At 40.0% G+C, this 21,526-nt stretch overlaps 5 protein-coding genes across 7 annotated transcripts; 1 reads left to right on the forward strand and 4 right to left on the reverse strand.

Moving 5' to 3' along the window:
• Window positions 1–274: 274 nt before the first annotated feature.
• LOC108006707 (uncharacterized) lies at window positions 275–1,393 on the reverse strand. Its single transcript, XM_017070246.4, has 3 exons — window positions 1,007–1,393; window positions 527–933; window positions 275–470 (listed from the first exon to the last, which is right to left on the reverse strand). Exons 1-3 carry the CDS (start codon window positions 1,169–1,171, stop codon window positions 290–292), a joined length of 753 nt encoding a protein of 250 aa, XP_016925735.4. The 5' UTR covers window positions 1,172–1,393; the 3' UTR covers window positions 275–289.
• Window positions 1,394–1,509: 116 nt separating this feature from the next.
• Window positions 1,510–2,626, reverse strand: LOC108011267 (uncharacterized). The gene is made up of 3 exons (XM_017076375.4): window positions 2,264–2,626; window positions 1,777–2,201; window positions 1,510–1,713 (listed from the first exon to the last, which is right to left on the reverse strand). Exons 1-3 carry the CDS (start codon window positions 2,408–2,410, stop codon window positions 1,542–1,544), a joined length of 744 nt encoding a protein of 247 aa, XP_016931864.2. The 5' UTR covers window positions 2,411–2,626; the 3' UTR covers window positions 1,510–1,541.
• Window positions 2,627–3,767, forward strand: LOC108006144 (uncharacterized). Its single transcript, XM_036814865.3, has 4 exons — window positions 2,627–2,919; window positions 2,980–3,099; window positions 3,181–3,470; window positions 3,545–3,767. The coding sequence occupies exons 1-4, from the start codon at window positions 2,818–2,820 to the stop codon at window positions 3,690–3,692; spliced, it is 660 nt and encodes a 219-aa protein (XP_036670760.3). The 5' UTR covers window positions 2,627–2,817; the 3' UTR covers window positions 3,693–3,767.
• Window positions 3,768–17,924: 14,157 nt separating this feature from the next.
• Window positions 17,925–18,460, reverse strand: LOC108006701 (uncharacterized). Its single transcript, XM_017070241.4, has 2 exons — window positions 18,279–18,460; window positions 17,925–18,215 (listed from the first exon to the last, which is right to left on the reverse strand). Exons 1-2 carry the CDS (start codon window positions 18,367–18,369, stop codon window positions 17,998–18,000), a joined length of 309 nt encoding a protein of 102 aa, XP_016925730.2. The 5' UTR covers window positions 18,370–18,460; the 3' UTR covers window positions 17,925–17,997.
• Window positions 18,461–18,826: 366 nt separating this feature from the next.
• Syx13 (syntaxin 13) lies at window positions 18,827–21,018 on the reverse strand. 3 transcript variants are annotated; one of them, XM_036814862.3, is made up of 3 exons: window positions 20,865–21,018; window positions 19,858–20,535; window positions 18,827–19,206 (listed from the first exon to the last, which is right to left on the reverse strand). In XM_036814862.3, the coding sequence occupies exons 2-3, from the start codon at window positions 20,531–20,533 to the stop codon at window positions 19,028–19,030; spliced, it is 855 nt and encodes a 284-aa protein (XP_036670757.3). In that variant the 5' UTR covers window positions 20,534–20,535; window positions 20,865–21,018; the 3' UTR covers window positions 18,827–19,027. The 3 variants fall into 3 exon arrangements, with proteins under 3 accessions (XP_036670757.3, XP_036670758.3, XP_036670759.3); XM_036814863.3 differs by having other exon boundaries at window positions 20,854–20,869; XM_036814864.3 differs by lacking the exon at window positions 20,865–21,018 and adding an exon at window positions 20,600–20,790.
• Window positions 21,019–21,526: the final 508 nt, after the last annotated feature.

Genomic DNA, 21,526 nt, shown 5'->3' on the forward strand with positions numbered 1-21,526 from the left:
CGTTGGGGAGATATATCCCTAAAGATCTTATAAAAAGCAAATATTAAGAATTATATTACAACATTTTGTAAGATAATCTTCTTAACATCAGAAACTATTCAAAAATGTTTTTTACAAAATTAAAGCATATTAAAACACACTTTTCAAAAGTAAAACACATTAGATATTTAATAAAATTATCCTCTCCTCTACACTATAATAACCAAAAGCACATCAAAACTGAAAAATATTTTACAATCAACTATTTAATATAAATATCACAAATTCATTGCTGTAGTTATTTTCCATATCAACCCAGCATGCTGAGGAACTCGCTGCCCAGATGATGAACATCGCTAAAGTGCTCCAGCAGGCTCTTGGGACACCTCGGATACATCTGATCACAATCGCCACCAGCTGCTCCCAGTCGCTCAGCCTGCAGGTAATCGTTGTCCGAGTGCTCCGACAGGGGATCCACCGAACTGGAGGGCCTAAAAGGGCGATGGAGAGGTTCAACATAAAGTCGATCCCACGATCATAAACTCACGTGAGCAGGATATGAAGCACTTCGCCCAGCAAACCATTTCGATCGTCGAAGGGAGCCGCGGAACTTTCGCAGATGCTCTTCAGGACGCAGACTCTGCCATTGAGCTTCATGCGGATGGCCAGGGCAGTGAAAGCCTCGTAGACCGACCAGCGATAACTGCCCAGGGCCTGGAGATCCTGCTGAAGGATATCGGGATCCAGGCCCAGTTTTTGTTCGGACATCTGCATGACCCTATCGAAGACTGTGGCATTCCCCAAAAGCCTTCCTTTCTCAGAGATTTCATGAACATTCTTGGTCCTTAATTGCTTGACGGAATAGGGCAAGTAATACTGGGCCTTGAGAACATAACCCGTAATCACAGATTCTAGTTTAAGATCCTCTGCAGGTATACCAAAGCCACCGATCATCTGAGAATTACATTTTAAAATTAAATAAAAATTAATGATATTAAAAACATAAAAGTTCCTACAGCTTACTTACCTGTAATCGAGTGGGATTTGATCTAGGATAAATCAAGGGCAGCCATCGGGCCTTTCGCACTAAAATATCACCCTCAGAATGAAAGTTCTGAGTATTATTAAAGGCGTTAGTTGCAAAAACGTGTAAAAATCGTATAGCCAAAAGCACTGATATTCCGACGTTCATTATAAAGTCCTTAAAAAATATTTGTAAATGCACAAAAACCTCGCCGCTCGAAGAAAGACCGTTGACTAAATTCGCAAAAGCAAAAATGATTTCACTTTAAAATCCAATGGATTCAAGCTTCTTACTTTCTAGAATTAGGAAACCGAAAGTGTCATTAGCCGCAGGCAATATGGCACACTTGAGTCACGATCAGAATTGGGACCATTATTTTAAACGACACTTTGAGCTTTCGGGCTCCACTAAAAGTTCACGTTCTCTTAATTAGCACTCCGCAACGCAGACCAGTCTTTTGTTTCTTTCACCAAGTCCCATTAACCACAAAGAACACTGAGCAAATGTTTTGGTATCATTTTCGTCTTCCTTTATTGCCTCAAAATAAGATCTTGTCCAGGTTGTGATGGAGTTCACTGAAGTGTTGGAGGAGACTAAGTCGACACTCCTTAAAGACGCGATCACAGCCAGCGCCCGATTGACCCACCTTTTCTGCATAATAATACTCGTTATCCGCGTGTTCTGACAATTTGTCCACTGACGAGGAGGGTCTGTAAATAGGGGTTATTATTAGATGGTTTAGTACTTTAAGGGATCTTCCTTTTCACACTTACGTGAGTAGTATATGCAAGAGATCAGCAAAAAGTCCATTAGTGTAATGGAAGGGCTCCTCGGCCGCCTCGCAGATGCTTTTCAGCACACAAATCCTTCCCTGGTAGCCCAACCGATCGGCCAATCCTTCCAGCCCCTTGTATACTGTCCAGCGATAGCTACTCAGCACCTTATTGGTCCTGGTCAGTAGCTTCCTGGTGTTCTTGCCCAGCTCATCCACTCCCACCAGAAAGTTCTCGAACATGGGTTTCCTCTGCTTTCTGGCTCCTGTAACTCCTGGCGTGGCCACTTGTGTGAGGGGCAGAGCTGTGGGAGTTCTCAGGTCATCCGGAGTGGTGGGCAGCCAGTACTCTACCTTCAGGACATATCCGGTGGTCACAGCCTCGTAGTTAAGATCCTCCAGCGGAATACCTATACCACCAATGAACTGGTAGTCGAAAATAATCCATTAGTAATAGTTGTTTAGCTCAGGAAATTCATTTCATTTACCATAACACGAGTGGGAGATGTGGTGGGGTATATAAGCCAGGGAATGGGAGCTCTCTTACTCCTCTGATGCTTGGAGAGACTGCCCAGGGAGGCCGTCACCTGGTATATCAGGCAACTGGCCCATATGATGTCTATACTAAATTTCATTTCTCTGTTTTTATTTTCCTCTACGCATGAGCCAATCTCAGTGCGTGTTAATGCCAGCTCTGGCCTTAAGATACTAATCCATGTTCTGGGTGTTCTTTTTCAAGCTCACGAATTTTTAATTTTGATTTCTCAATAAAAACGGCTCCATCAATCGAGCAAAGAAGACTTTCTCGGCCGAGAATGTTACACATTCTAGCAATTAGCACCTTATGGTAAAGACAACGGAGATCGGATGGAGACGGGGTCAAGTGGTAACTGTGTAAATCTTGCATATTCCGGTTTCTTTACCAGTACCGTAAGCCACTTCTCACCCATTTATTAGTGGAGCTGCCAATTCTGACGCCCATCGTTTGTGCAACCTGCAATCTTTGCAAAGTGCATTTAGTTGGCTCAGAGCTCGGGTTAAGATGGTTGCCTTTTACTGGGAGTTTTCTTTGGGTGTGGTCTTGGTTTTGGGACTCCACTTGGTAAACTGTTTTCTAGTGTTTCCACGTCAGGGATCCTTTGGTGTGAGTATTGTAAGAGAACCTCTTGGCAAAGAACTAAATTATCTATGAGATTTTTTTTAGTTGCTGGCTGCTGTGGCTATTCCTTTGGATCTGGGGCCCAAAAATGTGTATATGGCCTTCAACTTTGAGTCCAACTATGCACTGCCTTCCAACGATTCCTACAATCAATGGATCGATAGGGTAAGTTAGGTTAACATTTTTATTAAATAATAAAATTTAATAATAAGAAATTTTATTTTTATTTATATATCTCGATTTTAGTGGGATCTGGATGATCACTTCATGGGCGTTGGAGGCAATGTCACTCCGATCAACGCCCGCCAGGATGGAGGAGAGTTTTTAAAGGACGAGGACAACGAGGTGAGGCGTCGTTCGGTGGGGTCTCCACCTCCTTTCAGGCGCCACGACTTCTACCGCAGTATTATAAACTTTCTGACCCACTATGGATTCAATGGCTCTGCCTGCCTGCTGCGAACCATCTGCGAGGTCAGCGAATCGCCCCTGGATGCCCAAAACGGTCTGGTGGGCAGCCTGTTTCAGATTCTATTCATGTGGGTTACCCTAGCTCGGTTCTTTTAAGGGGTCGCCACTAATTATGGAATCCTTTCCCCCCAATTCCTCGTAGGCCAACGACGAGTGCCGCGGAGCGGGAACTGCAGCACGTGGATGGACTTTACGAGGCCTCCGATGCGGGCACGCGTGGCCTGGGTTGCTCCGATTACGTGGACCACTGCGAACATAGTGCTCTGGACCTGATAAGCATTGTGTTCTGAATAACTGGGGAGGCGACAGTTTTAAATTATTAATTAGAACCAAACACAGAGAAAAGCTGTCTTTGGTCATTTGTGCATAATTGTCTTAATTTAACTTTTACTATTGGTATTTACTTCCTTATTCAAGAAAATATTAAAATTTCATTAGCTAACAAAATGTAGTATAAATCGTTGATACCAACATTAATAACAAATTGTTAAAGATTTAAATTTCTTTAAAGGAAATCTATTGAATAACTATTTATTTATATTTTTTAAGGTCGTTTTCTTGTCAGCGCTTCAAATTAAAATGTATAGTTTAAAACATACATTTACTTTAACATGCGGACGAAAAATTTGACCTCATATTAAACCTTCATTATTTTTAAGACCCCACTTGGTTTTTAAACATATTTATATCTTTTTAAAATAATGTTATATACAAAAACTGCAATTAATAAATATAAAACCACATATATATACCTAAGGCAAGGTTATATTATTCTGCCTTCGGTTTAAGGGCTAAATTGATATTCCACTTGAACAGATTTGAGTGCCTCGGAATATTCAAGTCACCTCCTGCTGAGGGGTGAAATGTTTTAATTTCGCTTAAAGAGCTTAAAGACGACGACGCAATGTGGTGGCAACGCAGCAGATGAGGCCAAAAAAAGGAGTCCTAAGCCTGCCGCATGGATCTGGTTGGGATTTTGGCTTGCTTAGGGGTTTTTCAGATGGGTTTACCTCACGTCGGACATGTGATGATGCCCCTGCTTTATGTTTGCGAGCTCTTTGATCGCTTTTTCCGCTCCTTTTGTGCGAATGGAGTCGCCCCGGCTCCTCATCCTTTGTCTGAGTGTGTTTTGCGGTCTCCTTCTTTTCGGCGGCCTGTCAACAATGCCATAGAGGAGTCTCCTTTTCCGTTGTTCTGAGTGTTTTTTGTTTGTTTGTTTGTTTGCTAGTTCTTTGATTCGATTTGCCGCCTTAAAGGAGCCCCGAACGAGTCCTGGCGATGGTGAGAGCGAATTACGCCTTCTTTGATTTTGCCAAGCCATTGAAATCATAATTAGAAGACAAATGATTCCTCTGTTCTTCTCGAGATCCGCGAACAATGGCCAGGCATCGAACCTGAAGTGCTTATGTACGCCACAGTTTGAGAAAGGTTTATGAAAAACACACAGAAACTTGAGTACTAATAAGCTTAGACGATGTGTGGAAAGAGTGAAGAGTTTGAGCACAAAAAGAATCCTGATCGGGGTAGTACGGATCCCAAAAATATATTTGCCAGCAGATCTTTAATTGTTTGTATAAATACAATTCTTTTATTAGCAATCCAATTATTTATTTAGTTTTGATGGTTATGATCCAAAGGAATTCGACTCTGAAAATATATATTCTGTTTTTACACACTTATCTATTTTTTCCCATCTCATTTGGGACAGTTTTTTATTAGACTTAAAGGACCATATGTAAATGTTGCTCATCATATCGGTGACTTATCATATCCTAAGCTCCTATCCCAAATGACTAAGAATAACATCCATCTTTTGTGATCCATCGTTTCCTCCTTAAACATATCTTATATATCCTCCACAGACCTATCACCATCTTCTCCTATATCTCAATTGTGGGATCGTAAAAGACAACCATCAAATGTGATCCATCTCCTCGAGATTCCAGTGTTTTTATGACTCTTCTGCTGCTCATTTCGTCACTTCAACATGGGTGGATGTCTAAGTTGTCTCCTTTGATTTACGGCCAGCCTGAGATGTCAATTTATTTTTGTGTTCTGTTTTTAAACTTGGCATTGACACTGGCCATATAACATTTTAATGGGGTGCGGGCAGGTGTTAAGGAGGTTCCCCCCGCGATCCCGCTTCCTGTGCTGCGGTTAGCCCTGGATAACTCTCCCCGGAATTCATTTGCCTTTGGGGGCTGGTTCAAATTGATTTGTAATTAGTTGCAGTTGCAGTCAACAATGTGATTATCCCTGGATTTGGCATGGGCCTAACCACAAGGGATATATATCGGAGGAGGAGGAGGAGGAGCCTCGGGAGCTGGGGGCGTTGTGCGATCTAGGGTTACACAGATGTGCACAGACCTATCCCGAGAAGCGGATCCACTTGAGTTCGGGATATGCATAAATTACGACTAGAGCCAAACATTATCCTAGGCAATTGACAGCTCCCTTAAGTAGTAGTCATCTATCCATGACATATGAGGATTTTCCGAGGGCGTTCTGGTGAGTTGTAAACGCATCTGTGGGCAGGATTCGTGGATTGTGGACAACCGATCCCCCGCCATGTGTCGGCAGACTGCTCAAATCTTATTTGGTATCCGTAACCGTTGACAGTTCTGTGGTGTAAATTATTGTGCAACAAATGTCACCCATTTTGAGGTTTCCATTTAATAACTTTCAAACACTTTGTATCTCTGCTTTTTTTTTCCACCCGCCAGCTGAGTTATTAAATTAGAGTTTAATCCACTTCGGTCACGCGTCTGCGAACATTAATTGAATTCATAAATGAGCAGTTTATATGATATTTATAAATTAACTAATTACCGTATCATTCGATTGTTGTTTGTCTGTTTTTGTTGCCTTTTATTTTTTTCCGCCATCAACAATTGGATTAAATTCATAATGCGAAATGGCATTTAAAATTCCACTTTTAATAATGCCAAAGCGTAAAAAAATCTGGAAAACGAAGTTGCAAAATTGCATTTGACTGGTTGGGGATTTTCGGTTTGTTTTAATTAACTTAATAAAATGCTTTTTGAGGGGCTTTTAAATTGCAAAATGGGGATTGGGGTAAAATTGATATGGCACAATGGGATTATGTGCCAGATTTGCTTTATTGCTAATCCGAATGTATTTTAATATTTTTTACTTTGATAGCTAACATTAATATTTTTAGGACTAAGGAGTTTAATGAGTTTCAAATTAGGCTTTAATTTTTCTTCTAATTTTTCAAATGAGTCTGAACATAACTGACTGATCTATTTGTGCCTCTGAAGTAACGATCAAAGTTTTCCGGAACATTAAGACTTAAATTTTCCCGTTCTTATCAAAACCCAAATCTTAATTAAGAACTTCTCAGGGGCAGTATCTTAAGAAGTGCTCCCATGAATTTTTAGATTAGTTTCATATGGCTGAACCTTTTTATCCTAACTACCATATCAAATTGATGGCGACTGTAGTAAAAACTGAATCATTAACCGATGGCAAAAGGTGTTCCCACAACTTCTTTATCGGACCAAATCAACACCTCAAACGTGCCTTTCCCTAACCTTTTTACCTTTTAATAAGGTTACCCCATTGCCATCGCTCATATAAACATTAGGGTCATATGAATATTGTCAAATTACTTCATTGCATCAACCCTGAGGTGGCTGCATTGAAATTTTGATCGATTGCCGGCGAGAGTTGAAACTAGTTTGACATTAATTGACTGCCAAATATGCACAAGCGCATGAAATTATGGGGAATCCTATTAAAGTCAACCCATCCTGGTCCAAGTCACAGCCCTTGGCAAGTCGTGAAAAATCAACTCGGCCAAAAGTTCATAAATGCTAATGTGCCCCGGAGCCTGACGATGATTGATGGTCGCCTCCGCCGGAGGAAAGTTTCCCGTTTCCCGCCTCGAATTTTCCGGGCTTGAGGTTTCCCGCCAGCCACAGACTGCGCAAAATTATGCGAAGGATCAATCCTTGATGAACTGTATACGTTTCACCTTTGTGCTCTAGGTCGCATTTAAGCCAATTTAATCCCGAGCCGGCTTAGTACATTACGATCTGGGATTAGGCCATGTTACAACATCTTCGCCAGCGCAGATTTGGCCATTATGCCTTGGCAAATATTTGCACGGGATTTGTTTGTAGGCGGTGTTCCCCTAATGATCTTTGCCAAAAAGGAAATCAGATTTTCCAGTTCCTGGGAAAGTAGGCGGCTCACACAAACATTTCTTTGTCTGAATAGGCCAGGCTAAGACCATCTTTCTGGCTCTATCTTGGCTGCTGTATTTGTATGTTTTACTTAACCGGCAGCATTTGGTTAACTTTTTTAAGGCTTTAACTTAATACGTAGTTCTGCACCAAGATTGGATTTTTAAAATGGGAATAGTCTTACTTGAAAACTAGCAGTACTAATTTATGATTTATTTGATTTATTTAAAACATATTTCTGGTCAGGTTCCAATTAGTTAAAGAGTCCCATAAAAGAAAAATATAAGAAAATAATTTGCAAGGCATTTCTTATTTTTTATGATCATCAAAAATAAAATTATTAGGACTTTTATAAATATTAAACAAATAGTTATACAAGCCATACGAAAATCACGAAAGTGTTTCGTGATATATTGATATATTTTCTTACAACTTCTGAATCTTAACAAGGTTTTAAAACTATGAAAAAATAATCTAGAAAAAATAATCTAGAGTCTTAGCATAGGGATTTCCGAAGATTTTATAAGAATACTCTTTATTTTCTTGTTGGCAGAAATACTGAATATATTTCGAGAAATTTCTAAATCCGATTTGGCAGCCCTAGAAAAGAACCCCTTTACGGAAACCTTCACAATTGTAGAACCCTTGATGCTCCCATTTGCTCTGTTTCCCCATCTGTCTTTTGTTGGAGTCCGCATCGCATAATTTTTCACTCGCTCGTTTGGTGCGTATCCCTTGCTGTCTGCCGTTTTTTCCCTTCATATTTTTTCCATATGTGTCCGTGTTGATAAATTTGCTTAGATTATTATCCTGGATCCCGAATCCTGGCGTGGCTAGCTCTGCTTGCTGTTATCTCCCTGTCGTAATTAGTCTCGAGCTTGTTTGCGCCGTATTTATACAAAATGCTTTTCCGGGCGCCGCACGCACTCACGGACAACGGACAGGGGACAGGGGACTTGAATCCGGACGGACAACTCCGTAGGATGGGCCAGAATTGCTGTACTGGCAAATTGCTTCGGAATATGAATGAGGAAAATATTCGTGTTTGCTGCGACCGTCGCCACAGAAATACCTCATATTCTAATAGATAAACCGGGGAATCGGAGGCCTTAAATTGCTAGACATCTCGGGGAGAAAGCGCAGCTCTTCCCCAAGTCAAACTGGCAACCTTTTAGCATAAATTTCTCCAGGCAGAGCACGACAGGAAGTCGTCGCCAAACGCCTCCGCCAAGCGCAATTTCCATTAGCAGCTCGAATGGTATGGGAACATCATATGTGGGCACGGACGAACGGAACGGATGGATGGTCCCCGAGAACATTTGACATTTTAAGGAGCGCCAAGTGAGTTGCCGAGCAGGTAGCCCAGGTAAACTGCCACGGTAAAAGCCCCCAGACACAGAGCCTCGCCCATGGATATGTCAACTGTTTTTAGCACGCACAATTTGAGGGAAAGCCAAACAAAAAGCAGGGAAAATGCTCTCCAAGGTAACATGAATATATAAACGATGGACTCGAGCTCTAAAATACACAGTCGAGAGATTGCCAACCTGCTCCAATTCCAATTCCCCGGCCCACACCTGTGGGAAGGGCTCGAATTACGAATGCAATGTTGAAATAGAAATTAAATGCCGGGGAAAACCGCATTTTAGACAAATGCCAAACGGGGATCGCACACTCCCGTATCGTCTTTCAGGACTCTGAATTCGGGTTTCAAGCAGCAGCATCCCTCGCAAGGAGCAGGTATGCTTCATGCCTCGAATCAACCACAACATGTACACCTACTTCCTCCCTGACACCCGAGAAGTTTGCCAAAAAACACAAAAAACCCTCCACAATGCCAAGGAAGTTGCGGCCTGAACAGGAACCGGGCTAAGAACCGGAGGAGAGGAAATGCGGCCAGATCGAAGATACTGATAAAAAGTATGTTAAGTGCCCCTGGAAGGCGATGGATTACCGATAACTACAAGCTGCAGATACGAATTGGCCGAAGCCAAAACGTAAATTAAGAAGACAAAGCGGTTCAACCAAGACGTTAAGTGAAGATTGATATCCAAGACAAACTGTAACTGTTAAAGAAGGTTATCTTTTTTTTGATTTAAAATATAAACCATTTCTCCGAAATCTTGACAACCATTTTAAGTAACTTCTCTTGTCAACCTACATATAAATATATTTAAAAATGTACATTTGAAACATATTTTGTTAAAATCCAAAGTGTTAGGACTGATTGACTACTAAATTGCAGACAAGCGAATTTTGTGTAGAACTTTATTAATTATTTCTACAATTTTTAAGGGATCTAAAACCGTAGATAATAAAAGAGAACAAACAATTATATTTTATTCATTAGTTCCAAATAAGCTTAATTTCAAACGTTTATATAAGCTAAATATAGTTCTGGTTTCAAAGTAATAATATTTTTTTTGTAAAATTAGTTGATTTATGAATAATATATATATTTTATTAAAAAGGTTAACTTTTTTTCTCGAACCTCTAGAAAATATGTACAATACTTTGGCATAGTTTACTTAAGACTTATGCCTTTATGATAGACGAAGTCTTCCAAGAACAGTTGCTTCTCGAAAGTGAAGAGCTCGCCAATCAAACACCGCTTTGCGGTGGACAGAGGACATTAATTACGCCTCAGTAGAGCGCCGACAATGGTCCTTGGACATGGGTTCCATGCGTACCCATCACCATACCAAGTACTGCAGGACCATCATCAAATGCTTTTCAATAAAATTGGCCCCAAATGGGTGCCGACAAAGGCCGGTCCGAACAATTGGCCAACGAAAGGAGGTCGAAATTACAGCGCACTTTCGATTGCAGGGCGAAGAATTCCGAGAGGGGTGTTGGCCAACGCATTTGTCATGAGCATTTCGCAAGCGGGCCAAGAGTCGAACAATTAGTCCACGCCCCCGAGCTCTGGAACTCTGGAACTGTTCTTCGCATTCTTACACCTGGTAATTGCTCCGCAAAAACTTCATGTAATTTTTCTTTAACGAATCTCAAATGACTTTGCGACCTTTGTCCCTGCCGCCCTGGCCATTGTTGACCAGACTCCTGTGGTTTGGCCAGCTGCAAGTGTGAGAGGTCCTGTAAAAATCAGCTTGCTCTATTAAAACTGCAGCGACATTTATGGCCTTGATCCATACAGAATTCTGGCTTTTTGTTGGTTTACTGATTGGCCCTGGAATTGGTACTCGATGATTAATGTTGGTCCTCCCCATTGGAAAACCATTTCTGGCAAATTCCTTGTCAGTCTGCGTCTGTTTCTATTGACGCATTGTGACCATGAAGGCGTTGGGCTCCTTTCTGATCCTTTATCCTTGGGTCAGCACCTTTTCTTTACACCTTCGAGGCGGCAAACTCTTTGGTACTGGGTAATTCTTTTACAATGACCCTCGGATGACTTTGGAATTGTTTGTTTGCCAGCAGCTGAAATTGGTTTGCAGTGATCCAAAGAGGAGATCTAAGGACCTATTTTGATTGGACTATTCTTATTTTAAAGGTCCTTTACAGGGCTACATTTTTTTCACACATTACATGGCATTTTTATGATACGTTTTAAATTCCAAATTTATACCCATTTAATTTCTAAATATATGAACACTTCTCTTAGGAAGTTTACCATTGATCACAATAACCTAACTAGAAGGATACAAAAATACAGACTGGATTACAATATATAATGTAGACCTATTTTAAATTGCATTACGAAAGGTTTCTTTCATCTTTATATGTATAATTTAACGTTTTCCCACAGAATGTACATCTTTTCTTGCCTTACTTAACCTTAATAAAAGCCCTTAAGTGTTTTCCGTCACAACTTTCATTTTCTTAATGGATTTTCATCTTTAATCCTTGCCCACACCGAAATATATTTGTTTAGTAATGTTGCACACTTTGTGGGTCAGCGCTGCCTACCCTGTAATAAGCATCTGTTTAAGCACTTACCCTTGGAAAGGGAAGAGTTAACATTTTGGTGGATTTTCAATAAGCTCCATTCAGCCCGGAATCACTTGGCCCGATGACAAGCCTCATTATTATTATTCGCCGGGGATCCGCTTTCGCAAAGGGTCCAATTAGAGAGTGCAAGATGAGTTTAAAATTGAATTTAAAATGCATCAGACTGTTTACCGTAATAATATCGACACATTTATGGGACTCTCAGCTCGGCTCCACTCCTGTCCGAATTCCCCTGACTCCTCGAGGGCCCAACCAAGGTGATCTTCGGTCCAGGTGCTATACCTTAATGGGCTTTTGTTTCTGATGACCGAGGCCCGCGGCTCCTTCCTCATCGCGTATGTATCTGCTCCTCTGCCTCCTTCATTGCCTGCTCACTGCAGCATATTTTAAACTTGCTGGATTTTTTCGTATTCCTTGAAAAGCAGACAGATGTTTTTGCATAACTACAAAGTGTATTACCTTTTACTGGTATTGGGAAAAATAAATCGTTATAATAAAATAATATTGTCTCTGCTTTAACTTGAAATGTGACCTACTAAAGCAAAAATCCTACTAAAGTATATAGAAAATAATTAGAAGACGTTGGTGGATATTAAATAAATCGCAATTAAATATTATTGATTGTTATTACAAAACTCAAAAACTATTCTACTTTATCAGGTTATTTGAATAATGGTATAACAAAATGGAAATGTTTCTTTAGAACGGAATGAAAAGTATTAAATAGGTGAAGAATATGGACATACTATATATGATATACAAAAAATAAAGTTGTTTTATTGGAATTTTTAAAATGAAATTCTTAGATCTATTAAAGAATTCTCAATTTTCTCCATTTAAGTAATATCTTTAGGGATTCTTTTATTGATGACCAAGGTCTGCCGCCTTTATTTGTGCAACTTTTATGTCATCGCCCTCTTTTCGTGCTGACTTAAATAAATTTTAAACCTGCTGGGTTTTTTCTTACTCCTTCGAGGAAAGGACAGATGTTTCTGGCTTGTGCTTTTTTCGGGCGCTATGATTTTTTGTGCCATCCTCCCGCTCTGAGTCAACCGATATGGAGGATGCTTTTTTGCTGCGTGGAGGGAGGGAGCTGTACCTGCAGTCGGGCCTTTCCTGCATCTGTTATCCTGACAGCAGGACCCACCTCACCCGCACACCGGGGAGGTAATCGATCTCATGTGGTTTATTTACATCCGTTATTGAAATTCACTTTTCGCTCTCGCCTTTGTTTTATGAATTGGCTTTGTGCACCGCCCGAATCCCGCTCGTATTGATGACAATTGCAGTTTTTGGCATGCAGCTGGGCGCATTTACATCCGCTTGTTGTGTGCTCCTTTTAAAAACAGATTTTTTCGCTTCGGTTTTCCTCGCTGTCTTTTCTTCTTGTTTCAGGTTTTGGGCTCTTTTTTTTGTGAGGAATATTCCTTTTTCATTTGCGTTAAACGGAAGTGAAATGCTTCCCGGTGCATTAATTTTTTAGTTTGGGGAATAATGTTCGGGGCAAATGATTTGGAAAATGATAACTGATTTTTTAATTTACTCGACATTGCCTGAAAAAAAGTTGCCCCAGGTCGGGATTTATTCAATCCGTTTTAAAAACGATGAAATAGATTAAATTCATTTTGCATTCTTTTATCGCTTGCTCAAATAAATGATAAGAATATAAATGGATGTGGTAAAAATACAATTTTTTTAAATGGTTTGTAAATGTAAAATGTATAAATTTCTGTGAGTACAGATATTTAACCTAAAATATAAAATGGTTAGATCATTAAATTGGTACTCTACATTTTTTGTACATTTTTTCCTTATATTAACTAAGTATTTCAAAAGTAAACCGAAATGTTTTTAGAGTAGAATCGTTAGATTTGGTTCGTTAAGCAGGGCTTCAAAAAGGTCTATCTTAATAGTTTTGTGTGAATTATTTTCAAACATAGTCAGTCATATAGTAAGGGCATAAAACAACCAGATAAACATGAATTTTTCCTCAAAAAACTGAAAGATACTCAGCATGTGACGCTCTCGTTGGGGTAATTCCGCCGAAATTGTTCTTAACAAAGAAATTCTCACCACAGTTCGCTCCACCCGAAACCCTTCAAAATGTAAATGTAAGTCATTTAATAACGAAACCATTATGTAATCTTCGTGAGCTCATATGCTTTATGGAGCACATCGGCGAGGATATCAAATTGTATCCACAAGTCCAATTTAATTATAAGCCACGCAAGGCCCATCAAAGTTCCGATCCGATGCAGGTGCAAATGCAGAACCTTCGCAGTCGTCAGCGATCCGAGCTCATTTTCGGTTCCACATTATTATTATCCACGCTCCCAGTCCGGTTTGGTCGGGAATGGTATGCCGCCGCTCTACAATTCATTTGCAAAGCGTATCCAAAAATGCTGATGGGATTATTATATGTTGTTGATCTGGGACTGGGGATATGCGACGCGACTGCAGGTGGAATATCTCAATGCCCCGGCAGGTCTTTATCTTTTTAATGCCGTGGATTGCTTTGTGTTTTTGTTTCTGCTGCCCCTGCATTTCGGCTTTAAGCCTTAATTTATGTATTAAAAGTTAGAAATCCGTGTGGACAGGTGAATTTCGTTGACTGCCCTTCTCTTCCAGGTTCTCTCAAGGGCAGAAGTGTATAATTTAGTAAAGGTATTGGAAGTGGTTCATTAATAATGCGGTGCGATATCGAAGGAACAGGTATATGTGAAGAATGAAATTTGTAGAAACGATACAAATGATAGGGAAGATAGAGCAGCGGAGAAGAATCTGAATGAAACCATTTCCGAAGCGAATTACTTTTAGCTGAAGATTAGTCGTGGTTCTAGGCTAAAATCCCCTTTTCCATTTTAGACTTTCTATAATATCTATAAAATGTATTTGTAATCCATCCACAATTTTGAAGTATTTTAATATTACTTTTAAATTAAATACATTGTCAGAATATACCATTGATTAACTACCGAAAATATTGCCAAAACTTCCCCTTAATCCTGCGCTGTTCTCTATAAGAATAATCCCCCTATGAAAGGTGTAAAAAACTCAAAAGCGGAAAACTTAATGCCCGAAAAGAAATAATAGACAAACCCCTGCTCATTGTCATTCATCATATAAATCAGAATTCGCCGAGGGACGGACAGGACATAGAACTCGAACCAGGAACCAAAGCGTTCGATTGTATGCAAAAACAAAAAAATAATGGAAACGGATTCGAATGGAATGGGTCTTTGGAATGGACATGGTCTGGTGTGGAATGCCGCAGGTGGCCGCCAGCAGTGGGCCTCTGTCGCTCGCTTTTCAAGTGTTTGCCATTGCAGTTGGACAAATTTACATGCGCGCCTCGCACACAATGAGACGGCGGACAACCTGACCAGGTAACCAGGTAGCCGTGGTCCACGCTCCATGCACTGTAAAAAAGAACTAGTTAAATGCTTACAAATATTTTCACAATCAAATTTTTTTCTTCATTTAAAGTTTTGTTCTTGAATAAACATTTTATTCTTGAATTAAAGATATTTTCTAAAAATTTTTTATTAAAACTGAAACATTTTTCCCAATCAACTAAATTTTTGCAAAATTCTATAGTAAAGAGTGGGACCAAACCAACCTTATCTTACTTTTTCTTTTTGAGAATTAAATGACAAAAATCATATGGACAGCTTTGGATACAGGATAGATACAGAAACAAGTTTTCCAAACAAATTTAAAATTCAAGAAAATTATGTCGCTTTTATTTTGTTCAAATCAAATTTAAACAAACGTTTAAGAAATATATTTCAACTTTTAGATACAAGATAGATACAGCTCATTCATTCAGTTGGCAGAGTTATCCGGAAAAATTGTATTTATTCATCAAAAATCTTAAAATAATATCTGTAGGTATTCGATATAAGTTTCAGTTTTGGGTCTAAGCCGCTTACTAAATACACAAATATTTGTTCGAGTGTATAGAAAACTGCAGGGAGATGTAGCAGCTACATGGAATGTCCGACAGTGGGACACACGTCGCTATTCAAATAGGTCGCCGACCGACTGAAGGCAGCCAGCAAATGCAAACGCAAAGGCAAACAGAAACGCATCATTTAAATGATGGAAAATGGAAAAAGGATGCTGGGCCGTGTGATTTCCGCTCTGGACACTGCTTTTTATCCTTTGTGAGTGCGGGAGTGCGTGAAAGGTGTCCGATCCTTTTGTTCGAAATATTTTAATTAAATGGACTGAGTTAAGCCCCGTGGGCTGGGGAAACGATGGGTGTATTGGATGGTCGAATGGATGAGTGCAGAGGCAAATCAATCAATTCCTGCCAAATGCGGTCAAAATGCAATGCTCAATTAAATAAGCCATAAAATGAAATGCCAAAGAGGGTATATAAAACAATCACTTTGATGTGGGAAACACGGGCTATAGCGCGGCTTAAAGTTGAAATGGTTGCGTTTTTAAAAGCTTTTCGGTACGTATAAATTTCCAAGTCTCTCTGATATTAGCAATTCATTTTCTAATTGGAGAGTGCGAAAAGATTGACTGTTAATCAAGTGAAACGCCGGGCTAAAAGCCCCAAAAGGTTCGTGATATTTCTGAGAAAACGTGTTAGCAAAATGCATACTCTAAGACTAAAAACAAATATATGTGTAAGTTTGGGTAATATCTTTTTAATAATCTTACAAAATTTAAGATCAGTTAAAGTAATTTCTTAAATACTAATAAGTTTGGCTAACCGAAATAACCACTCTCTGAACGAATTTTTAAATATTTTAATAGTTAATTTTTCATGTTTTTAATTTTCTTTTTAAACTACAAGCTTTTTACTTTAAGAAAATAAAATTCAGAAAAAAATAAAGTCATATAAAAATATATCATTATTTTGCACTTTCAGCCCAACAAAGTATTCGAAAGATAATAAATGTTGTATACATTTTAGAGATTACTCGTTTTACATCAATTTTTCTACAAGACCAGTTTCATAACACAGTTTAAACTCCCCAAAATGTGGAAAGTGTGCGAAGATAGGTGTCAAAAAGTTCCGAATGCCTGCTATCAACTGCTTCTTTCCTCTCTAAAACTGCATATCCAAAAAGGTCTATCCTCCCAATTGCAGGTTGAGTGCCAAAATGCATTTGCATGCTGGGAGCACTTCAATTCTGGTGCTAAACTAAAAACGCAAAACGCTCAAAAAACAACTAACGAGCGAGCACCCGGGGATCCTGTCACCTGTTCTTCAGGTGAGCGGGCGAGGGCGGGGGGCGTGGCTCATTTGCATGCGATTGAAAAGCGCGGAATCAAAGTGCTTGATATGAAAAGGTGGGGGGCACAAAGGACAAAAAAAAACTAAACAAAAACAAGCAATTGGCTGTGGATTTTTCTGGCTGCATGTGAGTGCGGGATGTGCTGGCTAATTAAAAGCGCATCAAAAGCGGGCTGAATTTGCATAGCAAACGAAACGAAACGTTGCGAAAATTAAATAGAAATTGTTAGTTGCACTTTTTCCTTTTCACTTCGTCAAAGCTGCCAATGCCAAAAAAGTTTGTCATGAATAGCTGTCGTTAAAGGAGCGGAATTACGGAATTCTGGACGGGCGGAGCCGCAGCGAATCGTCCAATAAATGTCAGCGGAACAAACTTTGTTCGCCAACTATTTTTATAATTAAACAAACTGATTGTGATAAGTAGGAAGCTGAATGTCGAAGTTGTGCCAAGAGCGCGGCCAAAGGTCCGGTCATGAATTGGGCAAACGTCAAAGTTAGCAGTGTAGTGCTTGTTCAACGAGCCCTTGAGACAACACAAGGACAAATTCAGAGCATACAACAAGAAAACTTAATGATGTTTAATAATTTTTTACTGGTCAAACAAAGTTTTGATGAAAATTTCAACTTTTTTTGAAAGTCAAGATAGGGATTTCAAATATATAATAGATTACGAATTTATATTCCGCAGAACTGTATTATTAATTTTAAAAATGTTCATTGGAATAAGTTCTTAGGGTTATAAGTAAATGGGTACTTTTGACAGGAGCTCAGAACTGGTTCTAGTTTCAATGCAAGCTCGAATTTTCCTAAATAACCGCCGAATAAACCTTGTATATAGAGGTATTCTGTTAATTTGTTTGGTGTTTTGAGGACACATTATGAATGTTTTGTGGTCAATTGTTAGAGTACAAAATGGTACTGCTATGTTAAGGGTCTGATCCATTTATGACAAGGTTATACGTTAAGTATCAGGAAACCGCGTAAGTTGATTTGAAACTATAACCATGTGTAAAGTTTTAAAGGTTTTTAAGAGTCTCTTGGATATCAAACCTTGATTCCTCCTTCTTTGATTATAAACAGTAACATCGGAATCAGTTTAAAAAGGTTTTACTATCAAATATGCAGGTCCTGGGTTGTCAACAATGAGCTTAGGCGTAAAGTAAACTATTCTGTGGCTTTGGCGGTGCTGGCCGCCGCAGCAGCCTTCGCCTGGGAGGCGTGGTGCTTGGCCACCGCCTCCTGCGCCTTGCTCAACTGGATGTATCCTTCGTGGGCTCGTGATCGCAGTTCGCTCTCCACACTCTTGTTTACCGACTTGGAGATGACGGACTTGATCTTCTGGGTCTCATTGAACTTGGCCTTCTTCGCCTGAATGGGCGCATCTATAAGATATGAATAACTATAACTAAGTATTTGGTATGTTAAAACAACTTGTTGAAACTTACTTGAGCGGCGGGTGAAGGCAGCTTGCTTTTGGTTCTTCTTTTTCTGTATGGAAGCGGGCAGCTTTGCCTTCTTGAATTTTCCCTGGGGCATTTTTAAAATCCTTTGTTTATCAGAAAAATATAATAAAAACTTTTATATTTCGCAGCACGTTGTTTTGGTTTTGGTTGAGTGTGACCCTAATTCGATTACACCTATCGATAGCTTACTTATCGGTTGTATTGGGCTGCCAACTTGTTCCTATACTTGGCGCCCTTTTCAAAACACTTTAACTTTGTTCACTTTAATTTTATTTTCGATTGCTGGCTCACTTATTTGTAACTTGAATTATTCAACATATATTTAAGGGATTCCTGAAGTCATATTCTGCTTCAACAATCCCTCTTTCGCTTGCTTTAAACTAAACACAAGAATTTTACAAATTTCAATGCAAAACTTAAGTTGTTCGCGATAATCGTTTTAACAAGAAATCATTAACATTTAAAAGCGTTGAATATTGTTTATATGCAAGTTAAGTGGGATGCAGTATCCTTAGTTACGTATGTATATATATATTTATAAATATGGTATTTGTTTATTTTTTTGTTTAGCTTTTCCTCTACATTTTTGTTGTCTTTGCTCACTTGGTGATTAAACAGAGTTCTCAACGATCGAATATTTTGTTTCTTATAAAAATCGTTTTACAAAAACCTATGCATGTGTGTGTGTGTATGTTTGCGTGTGTTTGAATGTGGGTGTACAAATAAAACAATTAACTGTTCAGTTTGGCAACGATAACGCCAGTTACGATTAAACCTATTATCACAGCGATCACCAGGAGTATCAAGATCTTGCGCCTGTAGCTCTGGCGACTCCTGGCCGCCTTGGCCAGCTGCGAGGTGCCATCCTCCACGTTGGCGGCCGTCTGCTCAATACTGTTCTCGATGAAGTCTGTGGAGAAACAGAAATTTGATTAGAAAAATGTAGGCAAAGATCAAAAAATGGTTTTGATTTTATATGCAATATGTATTTCCAAATATCCCCAAAGAATTATGGTAGTAAAAGGCAAGTAGGTATACTATCTTATTTTCAAATTACCCAATTTATGCTTATCAGTGCTTATCAGCTTGTGCTTATTTATGAAACAAAAGAAGTCATTGTAAAATAAGTTCAAAATGAACCAATAAACAGGAAACGAAATTTAATTTTAAGAGTATTGATAATGATAAGGGTGTTGATGGAATACTTTATATATGGCATGTTGTTTTCATAAAGCCGAAATAAAAATGGAATTATTGAATATCAATGCATCAGTAATAACTGTCTACTTATATAGAATCAGTTGTAATGATTCATAATTTCTGTCATTAGTCATTATGGATTGCTAACATAATCCCTGATAAAAGTAAGTTAGAAACAACTGATAAACTTTAGATATTCTGTTGCCCCAATGAATTTCTCCATTTTCACCTTATTGCATTACTGTGGCTCCACGGAATATCGTAAACTGAGAAGCTTAATTACGGTTTGTGGCTTGTCAACTTGTGGTTTTGTGAGCCCCCCTCGAAGGGAGGGTTTCGCATGCATTCAAAGGTTACTCACCCATCTGCTGGCCCTGATCGTGCACCAGGCCACTCAGCTTGGTCATGATCTGGTTGACATCGATGATGTCCGACTCAATTTGCTCGACCTGTCGCCGGCGCTCGTCGAGCATGTCGTGTTCCTGCTGCAGATTGGCCTGCTCCAGGCGCTGTTGCTGCAGCAGCTCCGAACGGGCGTTGGCCTCCACATCCTGGTCGGCGAAGTGCTGGGCCTGTTGCAGGGTCTGTCGCATGGCCGACGAGATGCGGCGCTGCAGGTTGGAATACTTCTCGACAACGCCGTGGAATTCACGCGTGAGCTTCTCCAGCTGCAGCTTCTGCTGGCGGTCTCCGTGGCGCACGACCGCCTGCAGCCGCTGCAAGTCCTGGCTGGTGGTCTGCACCCGGGCATTGCACTTGGTGTTGATGGCGTGCACCTTTTCCCGCAGGTTGGGCAAGTCCTTTGGTGTCCCGATGAGCTTCAGCTGCTTCTCCAGCTGCTTGGTGCTGCTGTGGATCGCAGTGATGTTGTGCCCGATGTCCTCGCTGAGGGACATGAACTCCGTGGGGCTGAAGCCTGAGGATCCGCCGGCGGCTGCAAAACTCACTTCGGGCGTGGAATCCGCCATGGCTCCATAGTCCCGATGGGGGCCACCGCCTCCTCCTCCTCCCCCTGGGTTGTTCAAGGCCTGGGACATATCTGTAAGTGCATATCTCTGTGAGTTCAAAGCGGGGGTCTCGACAAATAGGCCGACATTTAATACCACTCTCGAGCAAACAGACAAATCCCTACAAATGATTCACAAGCAGTGTTGTTTTTGTTTTCGCCGCCGTTGTTGTTGTCGCCAACTTATCAACATATGATGTTCACCCGTGTGTGTGTACCATCGGTGTGTCAGTTCATCGGTGTATGGGTGGGCAACATTTACGTGTTTTCTTCTTCGCATATGATTTGCCTCTGGGGGCGGGGGTTCTTCTAGGGCTTCCGCCCGACCAAGGAATACAAAACCGGGATTACCTGGTACTTACTTCAAAGCGAGTTCCGTTCCGTGGACGCACAATGCCAGCGCACAAAGCCTTTCACCACACAAAATACAATGATAATTCTGCAGCAGAGTGAGCAGTGTGACCGGAGCTTTCGTGGCGCGCGTTCTATCGATGCTGGGGGCGGGTTATCGATTAATTGGGCGCCAACTCTGGCCCCCATGCACCAGAAGGGGGTTAAATTTAACCCTTACCGTGGGGTGGGGTAACCTATCTTTTTGAAAGTTCATTTTTTACCTTTTCAGCGATTTAAAAAGGCTGTTAAACAGCATATATCAAAGTTTTATAGAGTTGTAAAAATAGCGGCTTAGAAGAGTTAACCTTCCGACAATAAAATAATCCACTCCGTTTATTAAGAAGGCAATTCAAACTGCACTACCTTCTAAAAATCTATAAAAATTAAATGGTTCATCTCCAATGGCAAACTAAAAATATTGAAAAAGAACATTACATTGAATTGATATTATCATAAATCACTTTGACTAGCAACCTATGGCTCTTTAAGAAAACTGAAAATCATACCTTTCCAATTTAATAAAAACCTAGATCAAGTTTTTATCACTACATGGAGTTATTTTTATACGGTCCATCATTATGGACATTACACTAATATTATCTACTGCCTGTTAGTTTAACCGATTCACTCT

This window comes from Drosophila suzukii, chromosome 3 (assembly GCF_043229965.1).
Source record: "Drosophila suzukii chromosome 3, CBGP_Dsuzu_IsoJpt1.0, whole genome shotgun sequence".
NCBI classification, from domain to species: domain Eukaryota; kingdom Metazoa; phylum Arthropoda; class Insecta; order Diptera; family Drosophilidae; genus Drosophila; species Drosophila suzukii.

Coding starts and splice junctions, on each gene's coding strand:
- LOC108006707 (XM_017070246.4), bottom strand. CDS start 1,171: ATGAACGTCGGAATATCAGTGCTTTTGGCTATACGATTTTTACACGTT. Junction 934..1,006: donor CAAATCCCACTCGATTACAG/GTAAGTAAGCTG, acceptor TGTAATTCTCAG/ATGATCGGTGGCTTTGGTAT. Junction 471..526: donor GTGCTTCATATCCTGCTCAC/GTGAGTTTATGA, acceptor TCGCCCTTTTAG/GCCCTCCAGTTCGGTGGATC.
- LOC108011267 (XM_017076375.4), bottom strand. CDS start 2,410: ATGAAATTTAGTATAGACATCATATGGGCCAGTTGCCTGATATACCAG. Junction 2,202..2,263: donor CATCTCCCACTCGTGTTATG/GTAAATGAAATG, acceptor TTCGACTACCAG/TTCATTGGTGGTATAGGTAT. Junction 1,714..1,776: donor CTCTTGCATATACTACTCAC/GTAAGTGTGAAA, acceptor CCCTATTTACAG/ACCCTCCTCGTCAGTGGACA.
- LOC108006144 (XM_036814865.3), top strand. CDS start 2,818: ATGGTTGCCTTTTACTGGGAGTTTTCTTTGGGTGTGGTCTTGGTTTTG. Junction 2,920..2,979: donor CACGTCAGGGATCCTTTGGT/GTGAGTATTGTA, acceptor GATTTTTTTTAG/TTGCTGGCTGCTGTGGCTAT. Junction 3,471..3,544: donor CTGTTTCAGATTCTATTCAT/GTGGGTTACCCT, acceptor AATTCCTCGTAG/GCCAACGACGAGTGCCGCGG.
- LOC108006701 (XM_017070241.4), bottom strand. CDS start 18,369: ATGCCCCAGGGAAAATTCAAGAAGGCAAAGCTGCCCGCTTCCATACAG. Junction 18,216..18,278: donor TGCCTTCACCCGCCGCTCAA/GTAAGTTTCAAC, acceptor CATATCTTATAG/ATGCGCCCATTCAGGCGAAG.
- Syx13 (XM_036814862.3), bottom strand. CDS start 20,533: ATGTCCCAGGCCTTGAACAACCCAGGGGGAGGAGGAGGAGGCGGTGGC. Junction 19,207..19,857: donor CGATCAGGGCCAGCAGATGG/GTGAGTAACCTT, acceptor GTTTCTCCACAG/ACTTCATCGAGAACAGTATT.